Consider the following 27,221-nt stretch of genomic DNA (forward strand, 5'->3'; position numbering starts at 1 on the left):
TTATATTTAGAAAATTCATCAAAAATATATAGTAAAGATATTTATAAAAAATATGGGTATATGATAAGTTTATTAAAAATATATAACCTTAAACATATTGAGGGTATTTTCATCCAGAAGAACTTGAAAATAGTAAAAAAGTACTTCAATTGATATTAACCCATAGTTGGCAGACCTTAAACGATATTTTCAAAGTTGACGGACCTAAAATGATACTTTGGCAAAGTTCGTGGACCATAAAAGATGTTCCCTCTTTTAATTAATATATCACATACTCATATTTTTATACTAATTTTCTAAATATAATTTGGCATTCAATACTATCACATAATTTTGTGACATGCAAGAAAAGTTCCTTCAACTTTTTAGAATTAAAGAATTTTAAAATATTTTTGAGGTATGGATACTCGTAAAACATCAAGGTATCGGTCATTAGACGATACTTGAATATTGATATATTATTTTAAAATAATATCAATATATCAATATTCAAGTATCGTCTATTGACTGTAGCATTAATTTTTACGAGTATCCATATCTTAAAAAAATTTTGAAATTATTTAATTATAAAAAGTTAAAAAATGAACTTTTCTTCACAAAATTAAGTGATAATATTGAGGGTTAAATTATATTTAGAAAAATCATCAAAAATATGTAATAAAGATATTTATAAAAAATATGATTATGTGATAAGTTTATAAAAAATATATACCCTTAAAAGTATTGAGGGTATTTTCGTCCATAAAAACTTGGAAATAGTAAAAAAGTACTTCGAATGATATTAACTCATAGTTGATGGACCTAAAATAATATTTTAAACTATCTTTATCATGTACTCCCTCGTCCATAAAAATATAGATTTTGAGAACACGAGTTTTAATGCGAAATTGGTAAAGTAGAAGAGATATAGAAAGAAAAGTTATTGAAGTATTGTTAGTAAAGAACAAGGCCCACCTTATAAGAGAAAAAAGACTTACTAAATTTGAAAGAGACTATTTTTGTGGGACAAGACAAAATGAAAAAAGAAGACTATTTTTACGGGACGAAGGGAGTATAATATTGTTATTAATAAAGAATAATATTAAAAACTATTTCATCTTACCACCAAAAATTGTTTTATTGGTTTTTAATGCAAAAATAATTAAGTATGACAGAAAAGATATAAAACTGGTAAAGTGACAAACAATAGAAAGTTAAAAAAATGAATAATAAATTGAAAAATAACCATTTCATTTTAAATAGAGTGAACTTCAAATTTGATTCTTAAAAAAAATTCATTTTAAACTTTTTAGGTAACTAGACTTAAAATAAAATTGCTAAAAATTTCTGAAAAATGCAAAATATTGTTAAAGTCCTCTTTTTCCCTTTTTTCCCACTAAATTTTAAAAAGATATAACGCTAGATGTCAATATTCATTATCTCCCTCTTTATTTTTTCTCAAACCTCTTTAGTTGTAACTTTCGGAAATGACCCATGGGCTACCTTACTAACCAAACTACTAAAAGTTAAATTCTTTCATGCATTAGCCAATGGATTTTTACCACGTAGCCTATATAATTTGGACATTGATTCTGCCAGCCCTTCTATAAGCTCATATTTGCTCTCATAAAACTTGACCTTCAATCCATAATATCCATTTATATGCTACGTGAGTAGTATAGCTTGAGTAAAAGACCAAAAAACTTCGTAAAACTGAAGCTATGTTCATTTGTATGATTGAATCTTGAAATATACATTTTGAAGGTTTCATAGATTGAAGTAATCTAAAAATAATGATGCATGTTTTGTATGCAAAATATGATATAAAAAATAAATTATAGTACTCCTGGTTAAGAGTATATAACTATTTTACATGTTACGAGTATTTGTTCATTTTGTTTTAGCAAGAAAGAAAATGCATTATTATTATTATTTTAAAAATATACTCCGTACAAAATATATGTGTGTGCGTTTATATCATGTAAAATAGATTTAGAATACTCATAAATTCTTGAAGATTGTATAAAATATTCGCGTTGCTCCAGTAGCATGAAAATTGAAGTGAAAGAAGTGAGGAGAGAGGTGAGAGAGGAAAAAAGTGAATTTGGAGATTTGTGCCATTTTAAGGCTAAAAAAGAAAAATTACTTCAAAATATTTGCTTTTTTCTGGGACTTTCACTCTTTCTAGTAATATATGACTAATTTTAATGGACGGACAGAAATAGAAAAATGAGATTAATTTTTGTGAACGAAAGAGCATATAATAGTGGGATTGGATGACATTAATAAATTACCAAAGAGGACCGGTTAAGATGGAAAAATATTGAGAATGTGAAATAAGGAAAAATTATTTAAAAATGAGTACAGTAATAAAAATGACTAGTTAAATGATTTGCTTGATCTATAGTAAACAGTCATAAAAATGATAAATCACCCGTCAGCCCAATCAAAATGATAAGCCCACAAATAATAATAGTCCTACATTTTTCTCTAGGCCCACACAAAATGTCTCGATTTATTTTTCATATATTTATAGTCTCAAATCCCAAATTTCTTGGTCCGTCTGTGAAATTGGATATTCATAGAACTTAATGTGTATTTTAAACAATTTACTTAGAACTATTGATCATAAATTTCCGTATCTCATTAAATCTTGACTGATAATTTCATGTCACATAGGGCTGGCAACTTTTAATACGACACGATAACACGACACGGCCCGGAACGAAATTAACACGACACGAACACGCACCTTCAGGATTTGGGTCATTATAGGGTCGACCCAATAAGAACACGAAGATAACGGGTTGGATCGGTCGGGTTTGGGTTACACGTTAAGAAAAAAAATAATCTATTTTGTATTTTTTTAAAAATTATTAAACTTTAATTTTTAGTTGTTTTTGTTGATTAAAAATATTATACTTTAATTTTAATTAATTAAAAAATATTATACTTTAATTTTATTAATTAAAAAATATTAATTAATTTTTTATGAATTATAAGAAAATATTATGCTTAGATTTTATTAAAAATTATTATTTTTTTAATTATTTAATTTTATTATATAGATTTAATATTACTATACTTTAATTTTATTATTTTGATTAAGAAAATAATTATTTTAATTTGGTAATTTTTTATTTTATCATGTAATATCATGTTTAAATCGTATAGTAACATCATATTTTAGTCGTTATCGTGTTGTGTCAAGCTAACTTACTATCATTAATAGAGAGTTTACTTTTTTTTTGGGTACACGATAACACGCACGAACTCGACACGAACCCGTTGGGTCGGGACACGATAAGAACCCGATGATTTCAAGTTGGGTTGGATTGGGACACGATTGGGTTGGATCGATAATGGGTTGACACGATAACGACCCAACACGCACGCCCTCAAATGATAAATATCAATACTTCACATTTTATTGCAAAAGATAACCCTAAAATAAAACCTAGTTTGCCGAGAGAAAAGAGTAAATATGGGTTTCGGGAGATAAATAAAACCCAGAAAAATTACTAAAGACAATTTTTAGACAATTTCAAAAAATTAACAATATAAAAAAAGGAAAAAAAAATTAGTAAGGGTTTAAGCATCATTTGCATGCCATTTGTGTCGGTCTACGTTAGTTTATTTTTTTTCAAAAAATAGAATCAATAATGGTTCTCGATCTCTACTTACATAGTAACTTAAATTCATAATCTATTAAACGAGGTGGCACACATCACTAGTTTAATGGAATTCAATTGAAATTAGAATTCTATATAAATGAATTAGATGGAATTGAATTCTAATTCAATTTCAAATCGTTTGTTCGATAATATTATAATTAAAGAATTGGTATTGAATTCTATTATAATTCCAAATTCTTTGTTTGGAAACTCAAAATGAACTTAGAATTGAATTAGAATTTAAATCAAAATTCAAAAAAATTAAAATAACTATTTTTAAAAATAATAATTTTTTTTAATGAGCACTCCATTCGTCCCATAGAAATATGTCATTTGAGGTTGACACAGATTTTAATGTTTAATTAGTAAAGTAAAAGGGGAGAAAATGTGGTTGAAATTATATAGTGGTTGGTGGGGTCTATAAAATATAAAATAAAAGAGAAGGATAAAAAGATTATTATAAATAGATATAAATTATTTCTATAGGAAAGAAGGAGTATTACATTTTTGCTTTTTTTCTCATTCTCTAAATATAAAAATAAAAAAACAAAGAGAAAAGGTGGGTTAAGAACTCAGAACGCCAAACTCTAATTTTGAGGTTGAGGACTTTTGATCAAAGAGAAAGGGTGGGTTAAGAAGATTCAAATCCTTCGGCAGTTCGCATGCATAATCATAAAGAATGTTGAATGAACTCTTTTCATTCAAATAAACCCTCTTCAGCTACGGAATACAAACACAATAAATTAATCTGAATTAAAACAAGAATTGAAAGATAAGCAAAGGAAAACTTATAGCGGTAACACAACAGAGCGGATTGATAGTGAAAAGTTTGGATCATACCTGATTATCCATCAGTTAATCGTAGAGATGAAGCGCACAACACATTTGCAGAGAGAAAGGCAAGGGCACGCAAAGAGAGAGAAGGGGAAGAGGAAAAGCGCAAACATATTTTATTTTTTTGCATGACACGTTTAGCTTTTGAGCCGGAAAAGATCCGTGCTTTTTGTTTGACCCGTTTTCATATGGAATTGATTTCAAATTCTTTTCTAAACTATTGATGAATTGAAATTGGTGGAATTATAATTCAAATCTAAATCAACAAATCTTTGTGGCATTGAACAACAGAATTGGATCCAATTCCCTCTAATTCCAAAGTCCGAATTAGTTAATACTCCTTCTGTCCGTGAATATGAGTTCCGTTTTTTCATTTAAGTTCGTCCGCGAATAAGTGTCCCAGTTCATTTTTACTATAATTGATAATATGGGTATCATATTTCACTAACTCATTCCACTCGCATGTTATTTAAAATTAATATATATATAAGTGGAACTCATATTCTACTAATTTTTTTTCCACTCACTTTTCTTAACATTTTTTATAACTCGTGTCGCTAAGAAATGAGATTCCTAGGTGAACAGATGGAGTAAGTCCTATGTCTATGCTCTTGGCAGTGCATATGCGTACCGCTCATTGCAGCACCGTTCTTAGCAGTTAAACACGCGCGTACCGCTGTGCAATGCTGTTAATCCCACCGCATCAGAATTGTACATCCCTGGTCATACTATCTTTAGCAAAAAATGTCAATTCCTATACGGTTGTAATTTGAATATTGTATACCTCAATTAATGTATAATTAATGAATAAATGTCAATTCATGTGCAGTTGTGATTTGAATGCATGTAGATCTCAATTAACGTGTAATTAATACAAAAAGACATTGAACAAACACTTAATGGGTATCAGTGTAAAAAAATCGATACACACACAAAATATTATAGTACTCCACTATACTATTTTAACTCTATGAATTTGTATTTGAGCGAACTACATTTTGTCTTCGAATTACTCCATTCTATAATACTAGTTGTGACTTATTCTCTAAAAATATTGTCACATATCTCTAATTTTGATGCAAGTGTTGGATTGACTGGCAATTTTTGGAATTTCATTTGGACCAAAATATCATTCAGTCCTTAGGGAACTTTTATTTGTCAATTTTTTTTTACTTTTTCTTATCCCTTCTTTCCTTTCTCTCCTTTACTTTTTCGATTTAATTTTAGGCGAAACACATCTGAAGTCATTAGGTTCTTTTATAATTTTTTGTTTCATTAGACCCTTATATTAATGCATTTTATTTCGGTTGGTCCTTTTATAATTTTTTGTTTCACTAGATCCTGATACTAATGGATTATGATTTAAGATGTTCATTGATTGAATATTTTATTAATAGACTTCATAATTTAATTAACTTTTTTGTGTTAATTAAATTTATTTACTTTTATTTTTTTCTTATTTATTTTAAATTAATTCAGTTGCAATATCAACTTAAAATAATTGAACAAAAATAAGTATATAAATTGATAATGAAGAATATCAATAAATTTTAATTATCTCAATAAATTTAAAATTTAAGAAATTAAATTATTTTTCACCAGACAGAATCTGATTAAAACTTACAGCATTTTAAATGTTTCTAATTTTCAAAGGGGGGAGTTTTACTAATAATTAAGGAATGGTAGTCAGAAATGATATTATACAAAATTGAAGGACTGAAAAATAAATTCTCTTTGCATTTACAGAGTTGCAAGGTGGCACTCATATTTCAAATTTATTTACAAAGTTAACCAGGTTAAAAAGACAAACGGTGTTTAAATACTAAAGCGGTATGAAGTAGGGGTGTCGAAACGGGTACCCGCGGGTACCCGCACCCGATTTCGGCTCCAAAGGTAGTCCCGATACCCGTCCCGCACTGTGTCGGGTATTACCCGATACCCGAGTAGGGTATCCCGCACCCGACACCGCGGGTACCCGACCCGACCTCTTTTTTTTGTTTTTTTTTTAAAAATCTTATTATTGTTGTTATTTGTATATTTTATTCCATAATATACTGCCATAACATGCTCAAGATGTTTCGAAGCTAATTATTGCTATAATATGCTCACTTGCTAGCCATCATCCGTAAGTATCCTTGATTTAGATGAATTCATTCAAAAACAAATAAAACATCCAAAGTCCAAACATGAGTTATCAATCATTCGCATATGTATATATACACACACAATATATGTATATCCAAAGTCTAAGCATGTAAGTATGTTCCTGAATATATAACATATGTAAATGAAGATTCTGAAAATTATGTTAGTATGTTACTGAATGTGTATAAAAGTGTTATTGTAATTAAAAGATTTTAAAAGTTGAACAAACTTAACTCTGATAAAAAAGGGAAAAAGAAAAAAAAATAATGTTGTGAGTGCATATTTAAATTTTAAATGATTACAAAATGCTAATATAATTATAAACAATCGGGTAATTGTCGGGTATCGGGTATACCCGATACCCGCAAATCCCAAATTTGAATACCCGATCCCGACCCGTTACTCGTTTCCCTCGGGTAGCGGGTATCCAATACCCGCCGGGTATCGGGTCGGGTGGAAAATTACCCGATACCCGCTACCCGTTTCAACACCCCTAGTATGAAGTGTGATTGATGAAGACAAATTTTTAATAATTATTTTGAGAATGACCGATAACTAACATTATCTGATAGGGGGATAAAGTTTAAAAATCTGCTGGGTGGGTAATTTCTTAGAAACGGTCGAATAATTAGGTAAAATTAACATAATAATTATTATTTAACCTGATGTCATACTTAAGTTATATCGATGTAAAACTTACAAACAATTTGTCAAAATGTAAGATAAGATCTACAAGTTTAATTCAATTCAATTTAAAATTTAGGTTATAAATTTATCATTTGACTTCGTTAATTGATTTGTTGTACTATTACTTATTTGATTTGTTTTAACAACTCAAACTACTTTCTGAACCCTTTTTTACCCTTAAAAAACAGGGGGAACTTCAAATCAAATTATGTGTCTTTTATTACATTATTAAATATAGGAGATTAGAAAAAAATAGTTTCCCCGATTAAATTAGGCACCAACAATAAAATATTAAAATCAAATTATGTGTCTTTTATTACATTTTTAAATATAGGAGATTAGAAAAAAATAGTTTCCCGATTAAATTAGGCACCAACAATAAAATATTAATCAGACAACTAAATTTTCAATAGAAAAATCATAAAATAAAACCAACTTAACTGATGTGGGCCTACAAGAAAGCAACCAAAAAAAGTAAAAAAAAAAAAAACTTACTCACTTTGATTTAATAACAAATAAAATGGGATGGATAACTATAGGTAACCTAATCGATAGAATGTGAATGTCAACCACCAAATAATATTCAACTAAAGCCTTTACAGCACTCCCAATGGCACTCCCTTATTTCTCCCTTATTTCTCCCTAACTTCTGCCACATCAGCGCCACATCAGCATCACATTTTATCCCCAGTTTTTAGCCAACTGCTACATTGGTTTCTCCCTTATTTCTCCCTTATTTCTCCCTAACTCAACATTTCATTTTTACATCATTATTTTTTATATTATTTAATTTTCCCTACAAATGTATTTAATAAATAGACTAATAATGAACAATTCATCGTTGTATTAATCATTGGAAAATATAATACAACGAGAAAAAAAAAAAAAAAAAAACTACAAATAAAAAACGCAAATAAACAAAGATTTAAAAAAAAAAAAAACTAAGACGGAGGGGCCGGAGGGGCGTCGGGCTCGAGGCCCATCGTAATCTGCAGGCTTTGGATGCATTTCCAGAGGGCCGCCTTTTCTTCAGGGGTCCCGCCGCCGGTGAAGTACAGCGTGTACATCTGCGTCAGATTGGCGACATTGCTCGAATAAGTGGCTTTTTCTAAGTCGATGTGGGGTTCCGACTCGACTTCCGACGTTGTGCCCTTCCCCTTCCGCCTCCCCTTCGCCTTCTTCGCTCCCTCCGGGCGCTCGTGCGGACCATACCCACTCAAGTCGATGTGGGTCGCGCTCCCCTCGCTCTCCGAAACGCTAAGTCGCGAGCGCACCGATTTCCCGTGCAGCGCGCTGTGCATCCCCGTCCGGAATTTGGGGAGATCCTTCAGCTTATCGTAGATGTTCCAATACTTGAACCCCTTCGACAAGTACTTGCCACAATACCTCTGCATGGCCTCATCTCGGACCATATGCTCGTTCTGGCCACTGGGCATGTTCGCCAACAAGTTAGAATAAATACCGTTGAAGTGGCCGCAGTCCCTCATGAGGCGCTCCCAATGCCGACGGATCGCCTCGCTGCCATGGTCCTTCATTGAGGCATTCTTGTGGCTCCTGTACTTCGCGGCAACCCGCTCCCAGAATATGATCTCAGTCTGGTAGTTGCTGCGCTCCGCGTTCTGTGACGTGTCCGCCCAGCAGGTGGCTATCAGCTCGGACTCTTGCGAGTGTAAGTAGTCCTTACCCACTTCGGCCTCTCATCGGAACCCGTATCAGTCGCAGCCGACGACGCCGCCGGCGCCTTCCCCTCCCGCTCCTAGAAGGCGGCTCGGTGGGCGTTTCTTCCACCTCGAAGTCCTCCGCGCTCAGTGTCGCGGCTTGAGATTCTTGGTCGCCTGGGGTTGATCCGGGGGTGTCGAACTGGGGCCGATACACATCGTCGGCTGGAGAGGGCATTCTGCCGGCAGAGTTGAAGTACGGAGAAAGTCTCCGCGCCGGAGGAGTCTGCAAAGGAGACGGACCCGCGTATGGAAGTTGGTCGGGAGGAGAACCCATCGCCAACAACGAGTGCATCCACTGCTCGTTTGCTTCATCCGTGTTGGGAATTTGTGAACTCGACTCTTTCCCCTTACCCTTACCCTTACCCGAGCGGGAATTTTTCTTCCAAAAGCTCATAATTTTTGGAAGATTGATGAAGATTGAAGATTGGGAGAAGAGATTGAAAATGGAGAGAATGAAGATTGTGGGTGATGAATGGAGGAAGTGGAGGAAATATTTATAGGGGTGGGATGTAAAAATAGCCGTTGGGCCGAAAAAAAAAATAAAAAATTTAAATATCGCCGATTTATCGCCGAGCGTCGCCCACAGTGGCCGGCGATCGCTCGGCGATAATCCGGCGAAAAAACGCCTCTTGGCGAAATAACGGTAAGATTATCGCCGAATTATCGCCGATTTCACCACAACGGCCGGCGATAATCCGGCGATGTTCGGCGATTTTTCGCGGGATTTTCGCCACCCCCATTGGGAGTGCTCTTAAGATTATTTATTTTGCAGAGTAATTACAGATTGCGATGTCTCATATGAAAAGGTAGCACTGTTAGTATATCACTAAGATTGAATTATCATCGCACAACGAAATTACTGTTAAGAATGAATTATAACAAACTAGGCATTTATATTAGCAATGCAAATTTGAATAATTCATACTACCTCCGTCCACCAAAATTTGTCCCATTATTCCATTTCCGTTCGTCCCCCAAAATTTGTTCCATTTCACTTTTACTATTTTTGGTAGTGGACCCCATATTCCACTAACTCATTCCTACTTATATTTTATTATAAAATTAATATATAAAAGTAGGACTCACAATCTACTAACTTTTTCTAACTCACTTTCCATTACATTTCTTAAAATCCTTGTCGGATCAAAGTGGGACAAATTATGATGGCAGTAACATATTCTCTCTATATAGTAATCAAGTTTTATTTTCTTGAAGTTTAACAACTTATGAGATTATTAACTGACGATGAATATTAAATAACTACTATAAAACTATGAGATATTTTTAAATGCAATATAAGTAATCCATTTAATCACAATATTCAAAATAGATACAACACTTAATTTGATGTGTGGACTCAATTAATTTTCAGAAACTACCTGTATATTCACCAAACAAAATCTTCCAGTCTTGTTTCCCAACGGGCTACAGTAATTTTGATAAATAAATAAATAAATATCAAAAAAATAAATAAGGTTAATATATAAAAATGTTAGATTTTATTTACATAGTATTGAAAAATTACATGTTAATTTTCATTAATAAAAGTTAAACTCGATTTGGCTGCATTCAATTAGCTTGAAATCTGAATAAGAGTTGATCAGAAATTGAATGGGGTGTTACGTGTGAGCCATGCTATGTCTAAAATCTGGAGTAACGTGTATTGTCAGATGCGATAAACAAACATGGTCCATACTTGAATTAATAGACATAATAATGGAAATATATATAGGACGGGGGAATAGAATTAGAAAATTTCAAACATCATAAATGCGAGCCCGGCCAGGAATCCTTGAAATATTTGTATAAATATCAAAACACTTAATAGTAAAAAAAGAGAGAAAAATGAGTTGGACAATTATTATCTCAAGCATCAATCCAACGGTCTGCATTCACCCAAAACCCGAAATACGATTCCCCCAAAAGATCTCCTTCAGTTCCCGAGGCCGATTCGGGCCCTGCGGCACGGCCCAAACAATGTACCAAGTGCTGGGAATTGCAGAGAACGTGAGCAACTTTTCCGACATAAAAAAAGCTTACAAACAGATGGCAAGAAAGTACCATCCCGACGTTTCCCCACCGGACAGAGTGGACGACTACACCAGGAGATTTATCATGGTACATGAGGCCTACCAAACGCTGTCTAATCCGCAGACTAGAGCTCATTACGACACAGAATTAGCCTTCGGCTGTGCTTTTCCTTCTCATCCAAGGAACCATCAGGTACCCCTCAATTGCTATTACTACTACTTTCTCATTCCTTACAAAATTTTATACACTTTTAATCCCAACTTTTTAACATACTGCTAAATTATTTCTCAAACCATGTAATCTTCAAATATACTAATGTTTTTGTTAATATTTTTAGGTAAAGGAGTGGAGAAGTGGATGGCGGTCACAATTGGACGAATTGCAGCGACGTGACTGTAGGGAGAGGTCGACGTGGGGATCTCGAATGCGAAAATGCTACTAACTGTTTTCTCAAATAGATATGCTGATTGTAAAATCTAGACGTTAGAATAGATTTTCAACTTTGTGAGAATTGATGGAAAACAGGAGTAATAAAGAGTAAAGTTTATTTTTTTATCCATACGATTGTTTTACTATTTTGAACTACAAAGTATATTTGATAGTTTTGGCGAAGTAGATACAAAAGTATTTTTGGCAAAGTATGAGATGATTTAATTATTAAAATTACTATTAAATAACAAATTAATAGTTTTAATAAATATTTGATAGTGTCTAATATTTAATTAATAAGGTACGACGACACCTTATATTTAATCAGTATTTAATAGTTTTAATCATAAATAGATCATATAACACGATTTATTCCGAATTAAATATGCATCTAATGTATAGGAGAATTTGACTAAAAATATTATGAAGTTGACTAAATTGTGTTATATGATATATTTATGATTAAAACTATTAAATATTGATTAAAACTAAAGTGTCGTCGTACCTTATTGATTAAATATTAGACACTATCAAATATGGATTAAAACTATTAGTTTGTTATTTAATAGTAATTTTAATAATTAAAAATATTTATTACAGTAATATTTAAAAATCAAAATTTAAAATTTAATTTTACAAAATTAAATCTAATATTGAAATAAAGAAACAAAGTGAAGGATGCCAAAAGGAAAGAAGAATGATAATTTTGAAATAATATCACATTTAGTACATAACTGAAATAATATCAGATTTTAAATGTAAAACGACCAAATTGCCCAAACTCCCCAGTAACCCCCAAAAGGGTATTTTCGTCACGAAATAGTGAAAAATGACCATTTTCGAGATAAACGCTTAGTCCAGGGTTGTCTGGGGATATTTTTAAAGTCCAGGGTTCATTGGCGAGATAAACGCATAGTCCATGGACTATTTTTGTAGTTCACTCTTTTTAAAATTTATTTTATACTCTCTTCATCCTTATTAATTGTCTCAATTCATTTTTACTATTTTTAATAATAGACATCACATTTCACTGACTCAATTTCAATATATAAAATTGGACCACATACCACTAACTTTTTCGACACACTTTCATAGTATTTCTTAAATCCTATATCGAGTCAAAGTGGGACACATATCGAGGGATAGAGGGAGTAAAATATGTTATATTCTCTCCATCCCAAGGAAGATGACCCCTTCCTTGGGCGGCACGGGATTTCTGTAACTTTATTTTGTGTGTAAAGTGGAAAGAGTAAAATAAGAGAGAGAGAATAAAGTAGAGATAAAATGATTTTCATTTTTAATAATGAGTCATCTTGATTGGGACAAACCAAAAAGGAAAGTGGATGATCTTCAATGGAACGGATGGAGTACTTATTTTCTTTCTAAATTTTTTTTATCTCACATTAATATAAATACTCCCTCCGCCCCTTAAATTTTGTCACACTATGGTCGGGCACGAGTTTTAAGAAATGTAATGGAAAGTGAGTTGAAAAAGTTAGTGGAATGTGGGTCCTACTTTTATATATTAATTTATAATAAAATGTGAGTGAGACTGAGTTAGTGGAATAAGGGCCACTACCAAAAATGGTAAAAAGTGAAATGTGACAAATTTTGTGGGACGGACGAAAATGAAAAAATGTGACAATTTTCAGGGACGCAGGGAGTATAATATTATTTTTTTTCTCCACTTAACACACAAAATAACATATCCTAAACTCTTGTGTCATTATATCCAAATGTGATACTCACTTGGTCCTACCGAAGATGACTCAATTTCCTTTTCGGTTTGCATCATCCAAGATAAACATTACTAAAAATAAAAACACATTTATCTTTATCTCTCTTAATTTATTCTCTTTACCCAACACATAAAATAAAACTGCACAAAATCCGGTACCGCTCAAAGAAGGTGTCATCTCCCTTAAAACGGAAGGAGTACTATTATTAATGAAGAATGAAACTCTTTTAAAAAAAACGTTATGACAAATAAATAGATTTTTTTTTATAAATATATTATTAGAAATGAGTCATTTACATTCTTAAAAGATGAGGTATTATAAAGAGGGTTATCCAAGTGCAGAAGAAGAAAAAAAATTTAGTGGGGGGTGTTATTTTAAACTTTTTACTCAAAAATATATTTTTTGATAGATTTATATTATTGGTAAGGACTTTCGCATAACAATAAACATAAAATTTAGATTTGGGGTAATCAAAATACTTAATCTGATATGACTCATGTGAGTATGAATGAACTTTTGTAATAATTATTTATTCAAAGATAGTACAAATTAAGGAAAAGTCATTTGTTATATAAGTGATCCAAATCCAATGAGTACACATTAACCTACTTTCTCCAACTCGGTTTGGTGTTGGTGTGTGGCACTTGCGAAAAGCCCAACTTTTTTGTAGTTTCATATCGTTGGTTTGACTCTTAACAACATTCATTTTAAAGATTAATTACTAATGTATTAGCGCACCTAAATCATTGACAATTACTAAACAACAGCGCGTGATTATTTTTCGTGATTGCTACCCACCGCTACCATTGATTTATAGTATACTACTATATGTTTAATTTCAATATGTACTTTGTTACATCAATTTGAAATAATTAATATTTTAAGAAAGGAAAACGGTAGGTGTAACAATTTATTTACTCCATACTCTAATCAGGATAGCTGATTGTAGTACGTAGTATTAGATTACAAACTTTGAATTGTACTTTAAAATTACAAAGAAAGGTTTAGATTTGGGTATATAATAAACTTTTGTTTTGTGTAAAATTTACCAACCCTACATGTAAATATTTAAAGTTACTGCACTTTATAAAATACGTAATAAAGTAATTTTATTTATGTAGTACGTGTTATATATACTACTACTACTATAAAGTAATTTTATTTTTGTAACCCAACAGCTGTCGAGTGATTGTGCCTTCTATTCTATGTAATTAGAGCTCCGAACCATTAATGAAATGCAGATAGAGTATAAATTAAACACGGTACAATTATTTTATGTTTGTGTGCGTTGTTTAATGCAAAAAGGCGTAAAACAACGATATAACAATTATGACAATCAATGCATATGTGAAATATAACTAGTAACCCAGCCCAACTAAGTAATGCTTATCTATATAATTTAATAGCGCTTAAATGGGAAGAGAAAATTCTGAAGAATCTTATCCATGGAAATTAGAAACTGACACGCCAACCAAACCACATTCAACTATAGCCTTTGAGATTAGTAGAGCAATTAAGGATTGCAATTTTTTTGGACTTAAAATCAAGGATTAGTACAACTACTCGCTTGGAAAATGTTGACCGTGTAATTCATCAACGTATTGAATATTCGCTGCATAAATCGATCCCAAATTTGATGTCAACCATTTTTTTAATACCATTCTACATTTGCACAATTTAATGTCGTGCATCCTCCAAATAACAAAATACAATAGATAATTATAAAAATATTGCCGAGGAATACAAATTACATATCTTTAATTTAAATTTTTAACGATTATAACCCCCCTTCATCATATATGTATATGTTCGTTACCACTAAATTATATTTGTGGGAATATCTTCATATTATTTTTGTAATGTAAATATGTAATGATCGGTTGTTTAATTTAGATTTGGCCAAAATTTCTAGAATCACCGCAAAAATGATTTGTGGAAAGATAAGCTCAACTATATCTAGAAAGAATAAGGAAATGACGTGTGCTACAATACAAGAGGAGGAAATTAAGAAAAGCATTGGTCATAGCTAACTTAATTACACATAATTGGTAATGTGGAAATATAAAAGGTTGATTATTGTTGAGGGCGGGCCCCGCGCAAGCAGATTTGCTATAAATTCAGATTATGAATCACAATCCATAAAGATAAAGATGAATTCGAAAATGATGTCAACCAGCATAAGCACTCATATTCCAGCTCCAGCCCTTTCAAAATTCAAGCAATCTCCCAAAACACAAAAAATGTCATTGAGAGTCCCAAGGCCGAGGGCCCAAATCTCAGGCGTGTATGCTCCCCCCGCCCAAACAAAGGAGACACTGTACGAACTGCTGGGAATTGCAGAGGACGTGAAGAGCTTGTCCGACATTAAAAAAGCGTACAAACAGATGGCCAGAAAGTACCATCCCGACGTTTCTCCACCGGACCAACTGGACGAATACACCAGGAGGTTTATTATGGTACATGAGGCCTACGAAACGCTCTCTGATCCCCAAACCAGAGCTCGCTATGACAGAGACTTGGCTTTCGGTGCTGCCTTTTCTTTCTCTCCCCAGGTACACCTATTATCTCAAATATACGACTACATTTTTTCTTGCTTAATTTAGTAATATAATTCAAACTTCAAAAACTAGTATTGCTAAATTTGAGTCTCTGTTTGGTTAGGGAATGGAGGAAAAAGAGGAGTGGAGGAGCAGCTGGGGGTCACAATTGGACCAACTGCAGCGACGCAATTGTAGGGAGAGATCGTCGTGGGGGGCTCGAATGCGAAACTCTACTAATTCATTTATGTAGATTAAAATAATTGTACATGAATCTAACTACTAACTCTTACTCCTATTAAGTATAGTATGAATGTATATGTGCAAGTTGCAACGTCGCGAATTATATGAGCTGTTTTTTTGTTGCTTTTTGGAAAGAAGTTCCTTCAGTTAATTTTCTTTATTTTGTTTTTGACTTCGGTGTGTATAGCTTAATATGGATTGTCGCAAATTAAAGCACGGAGCACTATACAGTATGATTGTAATTTCACTACAAGCAAATCTTTATTTATTTGTTGATGTTCACGTAAATCAATATAATTGTAATTTCACTACAAGAAAATCTTCATTTATTTGTTCATGTTCACGTAAATCTACCGACGTATTAGTATATGGATTGTCGCAAATTAAAGCACAGAGCACTACAAGAAAATCTTCATTTATTTGTTGATATTCACGTAAATCTATTTACATATTACTCCCTCCGTCCCACTTTAGGAGTCCCGGTTTACTACTTTTGGGTGTCCCACTTTAGGAGTCCCGGTTGAAATATTCCATAATTGGTAATAAGACCCACATTCCACTCACCTTTTTCCACCCACATTCTATTATAAAACTAATATATAAAAGTAGGACCCACACTCCACCATCTTTTTTCACCAACTTTCCTTTGTATTTCTTAATACGCGTGCCGAACTCAACCGGGACTCCTAAAGTGAGACGGAGGGAGTATGTTTTACCGTCTCTCTTTCACACAAGACGATCATGACATATTATATGTTTTACTATCTTCGTTCCACTCAAGACGATCGCTTTTCATTTTTAGTTTGTCAAGATATCCATTTTCTACATTTGAATAAATCTCTATCTCTTTATTAAAATATTTAATTATTTTTCTCTTTCTATTTTTCCACCTAATAATTATTCTTAAAATTTTATATCACTTAAAAATATAAATATCTTAAATAAAATAAAAAGAGTATAAAATAAATTCTTTTTTCTACAAAAATAGACTCTTCTATATATTCATCCTATATTAAAAGTTTATTTTTATTTTTAATAAATTTTTTATGTATAAGTGAGCTTTATTTATTTTTATTAACATACTCTAATAACTACTACTACTATTTTATATTTTTCTCATATTTTGCACTAAGTCTCCGTCCAAAAGTCTTTACTTTTTCCGAAAGTTAGAAGGAGTATTTCTTATTAAATTAAAATATTCGAATTAAACTTATGATAATGACAATACTCTGTCCCACAGCAGATGTGCGATTATTGCCTCTTCAAACATATAAACGGTCCGATTTTGATTCAGTCGATCAACATGCCCTCGCCCATTTCAAAAGATAAAATACCTTATTGCTTCAAAGATTTAAATATTTAATGAGGGAAAAAAAATCGAATAAAAAACATAATTAAATTAATACAAATCGTGAGATGACTTTTGTATTCAGATGGTTAGCTGAAACTATAACAGAGGAGTCTTTGTTAGATTAATTGATTGACATATTGTGCATTAAATAATATTATGCATTTTTCTAAAAATATTAGTAATAGGTACTAAATGGAATTAGCTGAAAACCTTAAACTCCTTTAAGTTAAAAGTAAAATCTTAAATTCAATTATACTAACTAGAGGATATGAATATAGCTAGTTAGAATCTAACTTTGCTTACCGAAGCATTATGCAGATTATACAAGATTATTTAATTTATTTCTCTCTTTTTTTTGCAGGAGGATAGTAATTTTTCTGAGTAGACAAATTCTAATTTACATCCTAGCATATAAATAGTGCTACACGTGTCAAAGACTTAGATTGACTTAATTGCTATAAATAGTGTAAGAATTTGGCCAGCAAATCCATATCGCAATACTGCTTAACGTCATTTTCATCCTTATCAGTTTACCATTAATTTCGCCCATAAGTTTGAGCCTTTTTTGTTGTTATATGAATCGCACCGTTCAACTTATCTATCTATAGATCGTTACCCCATCCAATATTTGTGATGATTATGGATTTCCCATAGTAATATACATAAAATCTACATACATAACACTCATAAATTTTTAATTGGACATAACTGGTTTTATTTAAATAAATTTATTATTAATTATACTATCAGTTACTACTACTTACTAAATTAATCTTATTATATATGAAACATATTAAATAATAAATCTTCAAGTCTGCGGATCTGATGAAACAAAACATTGTCCATATTTCTGAATCAAATCTTCAAGTATTCTGCAATGGATTGTGGTTTGTTTGTTTTTCTATATTATAATTTTTTGTTGTAGTATCTGAATTTTTTTCAATACTTTTTGGTGTCCAGCAAAACCCTATCGCTATGAGATTTTAATTAAAAAAATGATCAGTCATTAGATATTGATGTAACTTTAACTAGTACATGTATATTATTCGATGATTATTATTGATCTCTGTCTAATAGCAAAAATTATACTATTTTTCATCTTGGATGACAACAAAGAGCACATTCTGGTGCATTGATCACTAGTTTCTTAAAGTTTTGAGTCAGTTCACCGTAGGAAAATTTGCCAAAAAAGAATGGATTTGAAGAATTTGTGATAGAAAAATGTTTTAGAGACATAACGTCTCCAAACCATAATGCCATAATGAGGTTAAAATTGTAATCTTATATTATATTATATTTTTAATTAAATCTACACTTTTTTACATCTACCTTTTTGCCCTTGCATCTTAAATAAGAATGTGGTAGCTTAATTATGGAATATATATAAATGTGGAAGATATGATTTAAAATTAAAATATATACCTAAAGAAGTAGAATATTAGAGAAATGGGAGATTTATTCATAAATGTTTTATTCAACGTAATGTTCCAAAACTAAGAGAATAAATTATGAGATTTGAACTTAATGAATAAATTATGAATCCATTTTATAAAAATACTAATCCTATATTATTTTCTTCTTTTTTCTTATATAAAATATTAGAGTTTTAAGCTCCATTCAGTATATCATTAAATAAATTATTAATAATAATAATAATAATAATAATAATAATAATAATTAACTTTATAGATTTTATTTTAAGAATTTTGTAATTTTTATTATACTACTTCTTTCCTTTCCAAAATTTTAATTTATTTAAATTTTTTATTCTTAGAACATTGCAATCGAACTTCGATCAAATAAATAATTACAAGGTATTTTCTCTTTTGCTTTATAAATAATTGAGTTATTAGCTCAATTCACTATATCATGAAATAAAATTAAAAAAATATGTATAATATATTAATACTAATTGGGTGTAGATTTTTTTATATCATACTTACTATTCTAAATTATTCAATTTTGAAAATTTAATTTATTCAAATTTTTAATTTTTGAAAAATTATTGTCGAACCTTAGTCAAATAAATATAATACTAATTGAATTTATTATTTAATTTTATGTATTTTATAATATTAGTACTCTAGTTTGATTTTTGAGTATTTATTTTTATGTTATTCCTATGTAAAATATATAATATACTCTATTGAATTTCATCGTTAGCTTTATTAGTCTTTATTATAAAAATTAGATCACCCTCTAAGAGCATCCGCAGCGGTAGGGGAAACCGCGTCCGTCCGTCCGTGCCGCTGGACAAAGCTCGTCCGTCCGCCGCTGGAGGTCGTCCGTCCGTGCCGCTGAGCACAATTACGTGGCAGCTTCTGATTGGCCAACGGCTGGCAATTTCGTTTTTTTTTTTTTTTTTTTTTAAAAATTCGAAATTTATTTTAAAAAATGTTTTTAAATAAAAAAAAATATTTTCCCACTTCCCAAAAAAATATATCCGTTTTCTACCCACTTTTAATTTATTTTTCAATTTTTTTTCCCCAAAATTCACATTTTCATCTATAAATACCCCCAACTCCAACACAAAAAAATCACATTCTCATCTATTATCTATTCTATCATAATCTACATTCTCTCATCTTTTTTCCTCATACTCTCTCATCTAAATTCTCACCAAACTACACAATGTCCGGCTCCGGCGATCACCCCTCCGGCAATCGCGGTTGGAACCACGATTGGTTCGACTCCGAGGCCGGATATAGTCCGGAAACCCAATTTACGGCCCCTCCTCAAACCCAAGGTTCGCAAGCTCCGGGTGGCTACCGTCCTTACCCGTTGCACGATCTAAACGCCCCGGGTTCGGGTGGGCACCCGAACCCGGATCGGGAGGGAGCAACAGCTCTACTCCTACTCCTGCTTCTATTCCTACTTCTCCTGTTCGTGGCACCCGCACCCCGTACACTCCGGGTGAGATGATGACGATGTTCAAAGCCTACTTGGCAGTCTCCGAAGATCCGGACGTCGGCACGAACCAAACCGGGGATACGTATTGGTGGCGCATCACTCGCCTCTACAATGAAACCCGGCCGGCGGGAACCATCTATCGCAATGATAGTATGGTTCGCAATTGCATCTACAGCGAGTCAACTCTATATGAACGATACATCTTGGATGACTCCGGATCAACTTGCAACACATGAGCAAATGATCCGGGGTCTCAAGAGGCAATTGGGGATAGAGGACTAGTCTTCCACGTGTGTAATTTTTAATTTGTAGGATTTTAATTATGTATTTTTTATTTTCTAGGATTTTAATTATGTATTTTTATTTTTTAGTATTTTAATTATGTAATTTTTATTTTTTAGGATTTTAATTATGTAATTTTTATTTTTTAATGTATTTTTATAATGTAGAAATGTTTTTAATAATTGGAGTATTTAAATTGAATAATAGAATGGTGGGACCCTTGAGCTTGTCCTTAGCTAAGAGCACGGATGTGGGTGTTGTGCTCTTAGCTAAGGACAAGGAGTAAAAGTGGGTCCGGGCCCACCTCCGTGCTCTTAGCTAAGAGCACGGATGGGGATGCTCTAATGATCATGCTAATTGATTTTATCCAAAAATAGTGTTTGGTTATATTAGTCCACATATAAAGTATAATTATGGCATAGAGACATAAGGGTATTATGGCATGAAGACATTATGTCTCTAAATCACTGTGATAATGATAAAGTCAACACAGATTTTGTTTTATTTACAGATAATTATGAAGATATACTATGGAAAAGTTAATCTAATTTTCCCAAATCTGCAATATTTAATTTAAAAATTTTAATCTTCTCTTAAAATATAAGAATGGTATATATGGAGTACTAATTAGTCGAGGTTGACATAACAATAACAGTGAAACATTACTACATTGATTATGAAAAAACATTAATGTTTCTGCGTGAAGACAACTGGAGTACGAATTATTGATCTCTGTCCCGTCTCAGCTAGATAAATATATATCCATATTATTTGTTACAAATCAGTTGACGTGGTCAATTACTCCTATATAATAAGTCAATATCTAGAATCAAATACTTGGCCTCTGCCAGTGCAAACTCTTGTGAAATTCATAGTAGTAACTTATAATTTCCTTTTCACAGTAGTATTCGAATAATATATTGAAAATTTGAATGGACAATTGGACACCCCTTGTTTTCAATTGCATGATCCATTAGTCTCATCTCAAACAGTTTCATACGCCACTGGTCTCATAAAACTGTACTATTGTAAAATTTTTTGAAGAGAAACTACCCCTTGTTTCTAATTGAATGCGCCATTGGTCTCATATCTCATGAAACTGTGTGACAAGTTTGGACTTTCTTTTGCTAGAGAATAAAATTAAACGCCGATTTCTAAAACAAGCCTGCCTGTCACACCACTATTACACCCATAGAATTGAAGAAACTTCCGAAACAAAATTAAAATTAAGTAAATCCTATAAATATCTGAGCTCAATAAATAATAAAAGCCCCCACAAAAACAATCCATTCTGAAAAGAAATCGAAAAAATATGAAGTGCAAAATCTTAGCATCAGGCCCGAATTCAGCCATTTACGCAGTCCCAAAGCCCAATCAATCGAGCGAAGCCCGCATTTCCTTCTCCGCCAGAGTGGCCATCAAGGGCTCATGCGGGCTGAACGGGGCCCGAATCCAGGCCCGCATCGTGGCGTCCAGCGCAGTAACCGCAGAGTCACTGTACGAAGTGCTGGGAATTGGAGAGAGCGTGAGTTCGGTTTCCGATATAAAAAAAGCGTACAAGAAAATGGCCAGAAAGTACCATCCGGACGTTTCGGCACCGGATCGAGTGGACGAGAACACTCGGAGATTTATAATGGTGAAAGAGGCTTATGAGACTCTCTCCAATCCGCACAGGAAAGCTCTCTATGCCGTCGGCCATGCCCATGTACCATTCTTTCTAATTAATTAAATTGATGATATATTATCATGTAATTGTGCTTTTAATTGTGATCTCATTTTCGGATCTCTGATAGGTAATTGAAGAACACAAGGAGTGGAAAATGAGGTGGCAGTCTCAGCTTGATGAATTGAAGAGCAATCATATTTCAACAAGAGAGAAACTGTCTTGGGGTGCACGAATGCGTAGTCAAGCTTGATTTATTTATTTTTTTCATTTTTAGATGGATTGAATAATTATACTCTATCCGTAAATGTCTAATTTCAATTTTAATTTTTTTGGCCTCAGCTTCCAGTTCCACTAACTTATTCTACTAATATTTACGAATTTTAATACAACATTCATAAAGGAAGAAAGAGAGAGGAAGAAAATGTGTTATTGAAAAATGAGTCACATTAGAATCAATCAAAAATACCTTTTTTTCAATGTTTTATGGTGACTTGATAGTTTCAGTCTTAAATAAAAAAATATAGTGTACTAGTCACAATCCATGTTGAGGCATTTTCCTTCCACAAATTTAATACACGAAATACAATCATAAACAGTTTACTTAACAGTCTGACTCTTAGGCATGATGGGTAGGTTGAGTTGTAAGCCCAAACCCAAAAGGGAAAAGAGGATCATAATGTGCATCTCCAACATTCATAGGCAGTTGATCCACTGATTTGAACCAAGTCCTTGCAAGTTTCCCACTGAATCCATAGTCACCAAACAACACATCAGCCACACCTTGTCCTTCACTGCCCGGCAGCCACGCCGCCACCAAAGCATCTATTTGGTTAACGTAGGGCTCCATCACTACAGGCCTCCCGGAGACAACCACCACCACACATTTCATCGATCCACACACGTTATTTATGGTGCTTGGACCAGGCTCTGCTATGGTTAGGTCCGTGCTATCCCCATGCATCTCCGCGTAGGGGGTCTCCCCCACTACAACGATGGCGTGGGAGAATCCTCCATCCTTCACGAAGCTTGCATCCGGATTCTCCGAGAACACCACCTGTGTCGAAGGGTCTACCGTCCTCTTGATGGCAGCCAGGATTGTAGTTCCTGTAAACACCATTACATAGATTATAGTAAGATCTACATTATATAGGTTTGTATGATCATTGTGTCCATAAACCATAAATGACCCTGTTTTTTAGCAACATACCTTCAGTTTGGTTATTGCCACTAAAGCCCTGCCACTCCATAGTCCAACCTCCACATTGGAATCCCAAGTTATCAGCATGAGAGCCGGCAACCAGAATTGTTTGTGCTTTCTTTGGGAGGGGAAGCACTGGACTGTTCAGGCCCTTGCCATTCTTCAACAGGACAAGTGATTTTCTTACAGCTTCCCTTGCAAGCTCTCTATGTTCCTGGCTTCCAAGATGTTTTGCTAGGGAGAGATCGGCTAGGGGGTCCTCAAATAGGCCCATGACGAATTTCATCCTTAGTGTTCTCTGGACAGCATCATCGATCCTAGTCATGGGGATCACGTTACTTTTCACAAGTGAAGTTAGATTGTCGATGAACTCAAGGAATTTATCAGGTATCATAAACTGCAAAAGATCAAGAAAAGTGTAAGCTGAAGTAGACTGTTTGAAATGGAGGTCTTTCTTTGTTTCATTGCTTGGATGTAAAACTAACCATGTCGATTCCAGCAAGAACTCCAGCTTGAACAGAATAAGTGTAGTTCTGGCGGGGTGGACTTGTGAGCAAATCAATGCCCTCGTAATCTGATATAACAAAGCCCTGCAATGAGCAATCAGACGTAGGTGATTAGAAATTGTTTCATCATCATTCTAGAGAAGTTGATCAAATTTTGATATTTACCTCAAATTTTAGTATGTCCTTGAGGAAGCCAGTGATGAGATCGCGGTTAGCATGCATCTTCTTTCCATTCCAGCTCGAGAAAGAGATCATAATTGTGGCAACTCCTTTACTGATAGAATCATAGTAGGCAGGCATGTGGATGCTAAACAATTCTTTGGCGTCAATGACAGTGTCGCTTTGGTCTATTCCCCTCGCCGTTCCTCCATCTCCCACGAAATGCTTTGCACAAGCTACAACTTTTTCCCTGTGAAAAGGTGATCAAGTTTGGTAGCTAATTTACTAGATAAACAGTGAGAAGAAGAAAAGGAAACATACTTTCCAGCAATAAATGGAATGCCCTTCTTATAGTCAGCTGGGGGGTCGCCCTCTAAACCGGGGATCATCTCGGTCATGCTCTGGACAATCGTGTGATCCTCGCTGTAGCTCTCATAGCAACGGCCCCATCTTGGATCCCGGCAGACCTATTAAGTTACAAATGACCACACATCAATAAACACAAAGAAACTGAATACAAGCAGTGGAAAAGAGAGGGGCGAAGCTCGGCTTACAGCTATGCAGGGTGAGAAGGCGTATTGAATTCCGGTGGCCCTAACTTCGAGTGCAGTAGCTGCTCCAATCCTCTTTATAAGTTCAGGATCCCTATTTACAGGTTCCAATAATTAGTGATGTAATAAAGACTAAAATGGTAGCTTTATAGAAGCAATCTTACACACAAAGGCAAAGCCTTTTTTACTATCTATGTATATATGTATACCTGGTGGCACCCAGGCCAACATTGTGAGGAAAAATGGTAGCTTCATAGGCAGTGTTGTTGCCATGAACAGCATCAATTCCATAAATCATAGGTATCCCAAGCCGAGTTGAAAGAGCCGCCTTTTGAATATTATTCACCATTTCCATCCAATCTGCTGCAGAAGCATTGGGCTTAGGAACACTTCCTCCACCACTCAACACACTCCCTGCACAACAAAATTCCTTTCAATGTTACAATAAATGAGCCAAACAAAGATGGGAGCTTGACAAAAATAAAAATGCATTATAGTACCTATGAAATACTGCTTCATCACATCAAGGGAGGCTACATTCCTTTCAAGTTGTATCATTTGTCCAATCTTCTCTTCAAGAGTCATTCTTTGCATCAAATCATCGATTCTTACATTTAAAGGTTGATTGGGATCTTTGTATTTAAGGTACTCTGCTTCTGAAAACATACTCATTTTGTTCATCCCCATAGCTGCTATTGTTTCCATTGAAACAAATAACACATTAGCATATAAAGTATTAAAGAAAATTGCTAGAAAAGAGCTACACTTACAACATACAGTGTGTGTGAGAGCTAAACTATCTTTTCAATGGAAGCTATGGTTATATAAATAGTTTGTAAAGAAGAGCTGAAATACTAAACTTTTTATGTAGCATTTACAATTTACTAAACTTTTACAATATATTACACATGACTATTACATATTTTATGATATATTACACATGAATAAATAAAATAACCAAAATATCTTCAATCTTATTAGAGTGATACAATTCAAAACGCTTACACTGTAGTACATACATATTTCTATCACAATTCTTTTATGGATGATTTAGAATATATTACATGTTTGTATTAAAAATATTTACTCCCTTCACTTCCTAAATATAGGAACTTTTATAATGGCACGGGTTTTAATGGTTCATAAACATTCATTCACATTTGGGATTTGGCCAGTACAGAAAGTTCATTCCAAGCTCCTCCCAAAAAATTTTGTTTTGGTTTTTGCTTGTAATTTTTTTAAAATTTTCAAAAACCATCTTCTTCAGCCCCCACAAATCTAATGGCTGCAGACAAAATTGTTGGAGATTGAATTATAGGGAGGGGCTGAATTTGAGAAATTGTAAAAGAAGAGCAACAAGAAGATGGTGAATTACTATTAAATAATTAATTAATAGTATTTCATATACTAAAAGGGAATTTTTACTCGTGTGTGAGTAGGTTTTTAATGTGCCGGTTTTTTTCTACCTAATAATCCGTATTACTCTCACCGTCTCGGATAGTTTGTCCCATTTTTCCATTTCAGTCTGTCCCACTCCACATAGTTTGTCCCATTTTATTTTTTTTATTATTTTTGATAGTGAACCTCATATTTCACTTACCCATTCCTACTCATATTTTATTATAAAACTAATATATAAAAGTAGGACTCAAATTCCACTAAAATTTTCAATTCATTTTTCATTCTTAAAATTCGTATACGATCAAAATGAGACAAACTATCTGCAATGGATGGAGTACTCCTTAGTTAGTTGTATGAGGCGTGGCCTTTTCACAAATGTATTTTGATACTCCAATATCAAATGTAGTTTTCAGTTTAGTCCTTCATAAGAATTTTATTTTTGTTGATAATTTTTAGTTTTTTTCTTTAATTTTTTTTTCAATTAACTATACAGAACCTTTTTCTGCAACTATTTATAATTACTCCCTCCGTTCCCTATTAAGAGTCACACTTATCCATTTCGGTCCGTCCCCAATTAAGAGTCACACTTCATTTTTACCATAAATGGTAAGTAGGTTTCACATTCTACTAACTCAATTTACACACATTTTATTATAAAACCAATATAAAAAAATGGGTCTCACATTCCACTAACTTTTTCAAACCAACCTTTCTTTACATTTCTTAAAATCCGTGCCCGGTCAAAGCGTGACTCCTAATGGGGATGGAGGGAGTATTTTATTAAAAAATAATAATAATAAAAACCAATTTTTTTTTTCATTCTGTTATGCGTTTGTCCCATTATAGTGACAATGTGACATATCTCAAAAAAAAACTCTTCTGAAATAGCTCAAATCTCTTTAGCCCATAGATGTGTAGCCTCTGCTAAAAATATCATCTGCGTCCAACATTGGCTATATGCACAATTTTTACAGTATAAATGCATAATAGTTCATTCCAAAACTAAATATAGTACACTGTTTGAGTATAATGGTTCATTATACATCCAATTTCCAATACAGTTCATTGAAAATAAAAAAAATAAATTAAAAACTCGCTTCTTCCTCCTGTTGGTTGCTTGTTATGTGCATTATTTTCTCCTTAGGGTGTTCTCAACTGAAATTGCATATCATCTTCAA

At 33.0% G+C, this 27,221-nt stretch overlaps 4 protein-coding genes across 4 annotated transcripts; 3 read left to right on the top strand and 1 right to left on the bottom strand.

Moving 5' to 3' along the window:
- Positions 1 to 10,880: 10,880 nt before the first annotated feature.
- Positions 10,881 to 11,630, top strand: LOC125185360 (chaperone protein dnaJ 20, chloroplastic-like). The gene is made up of 2 exons (XM_048081884.1): positions 10,881 to 11,263; positions 11,409 to 11,630. Exons 1-2 carry the CDS (start codon positions 10,886 to 10,888, stop codon positions 11,511 to 11,513), a joined length of 483 nt encoding a protein of 160 aa, XP_047937841.1. The 5' UTR covers positions 10,881 to 10,885; the 3' UTR covers positions 11,514 to 11,630.
- Positions 11,631 to 15,374: 3,744 nt separating this feature from the next.
- On the top strand, positions 15,375 to 16,153 carry LOC125219305 (chaperone protein dnaJ 20, chloroplastic-like). Its single transcript, XM_048121247.1, has 2 exons — positions 15,375 to 15,791; positions 15,901 to 16,153. The coding sequence occupies exons 1-2, from the start codon at positions 15,390 to 15,392 to the stop codon at positions 16,027 to 16,029; spliced, it is 531 nt and encodes a 176-aa protein (XP_047977204.1). The 5' UTR covers positions 15,375 to 15,389; the 3' UTR covers positions 16,030 to 16,153.
- A 5,666-nt stretch (positions 16,154 to 21,819) lies between these two features.
- Positions 21,820 to 22,566, top strand: LOC125218488 (chaperone protein dnaJ 20, chloroplastic-like). The gene is made up of 2 exons (XM_048120161.1): positions 21,820 to 22,267; positions 22,356 to 22,566. The coding sequence occupies exons 1-2, from the start codon at positions 21,875 to 21,877 to the stop codon at positions 22,476 to 22,478; spliced, it is 516 nt and encodes a 171-aa protein (XP_047976118.1). The 5' UTR covers positions 21,820 to 21,874; the 3' UTR covers positions 22,479 to 22,566.
- A 216-nt stretch (positions 22,567 to 22,782) lies between these two features.
- On the bottom strand, positions 22,783 to 25,242 carry LOC125218487 (beta-glucosidase BoGH3B-like). Its single transcript, XM_048120160.1, has 8 exons — positions 25,143 to 25,242; positions 24,852 to 25,056; positions 24,646 to 24,736; positions 24,413 to 24,558; positions 24,098 to 24,341; positions 23,912 to 24,016; positions 23,436 to 23,823; positions 22,783 to 23,332 (listed from the first exon to the last, which is right to left on the bottom strand). Exons 1-8 carry the CDS (start codon positions 25,234 to 25,236, stop codon positions 22,845 to 22,847), a joined length of 1,761 nt encoding a protein of 586 aa, XP_047976117.1. The 5' UTR covers positions 25,237 to 25,242; the 3' UTR covers positions 22,783 to 22,844.
- Between the last annotated feature and the right edge of the window lie 1,979 nt (positions 25,243 to 27,221).

The sequence above is a fragment of the Salvia hispanica genome, chromosome 4 (assembly GCF_023119035.1).
Source record: "Salvia hispanica cultivar TCC Black 2014 chromosome 4, UniMelb_Shisp_WGS_1.0, whole genome shotgun sequence".
Lineage (NCBI taxonomy): Eukaryota > Viridiplantae > Streptophyta > Magnoliopsida > Lamiales > Lamiaceae > Salvia > Salvia hispanica.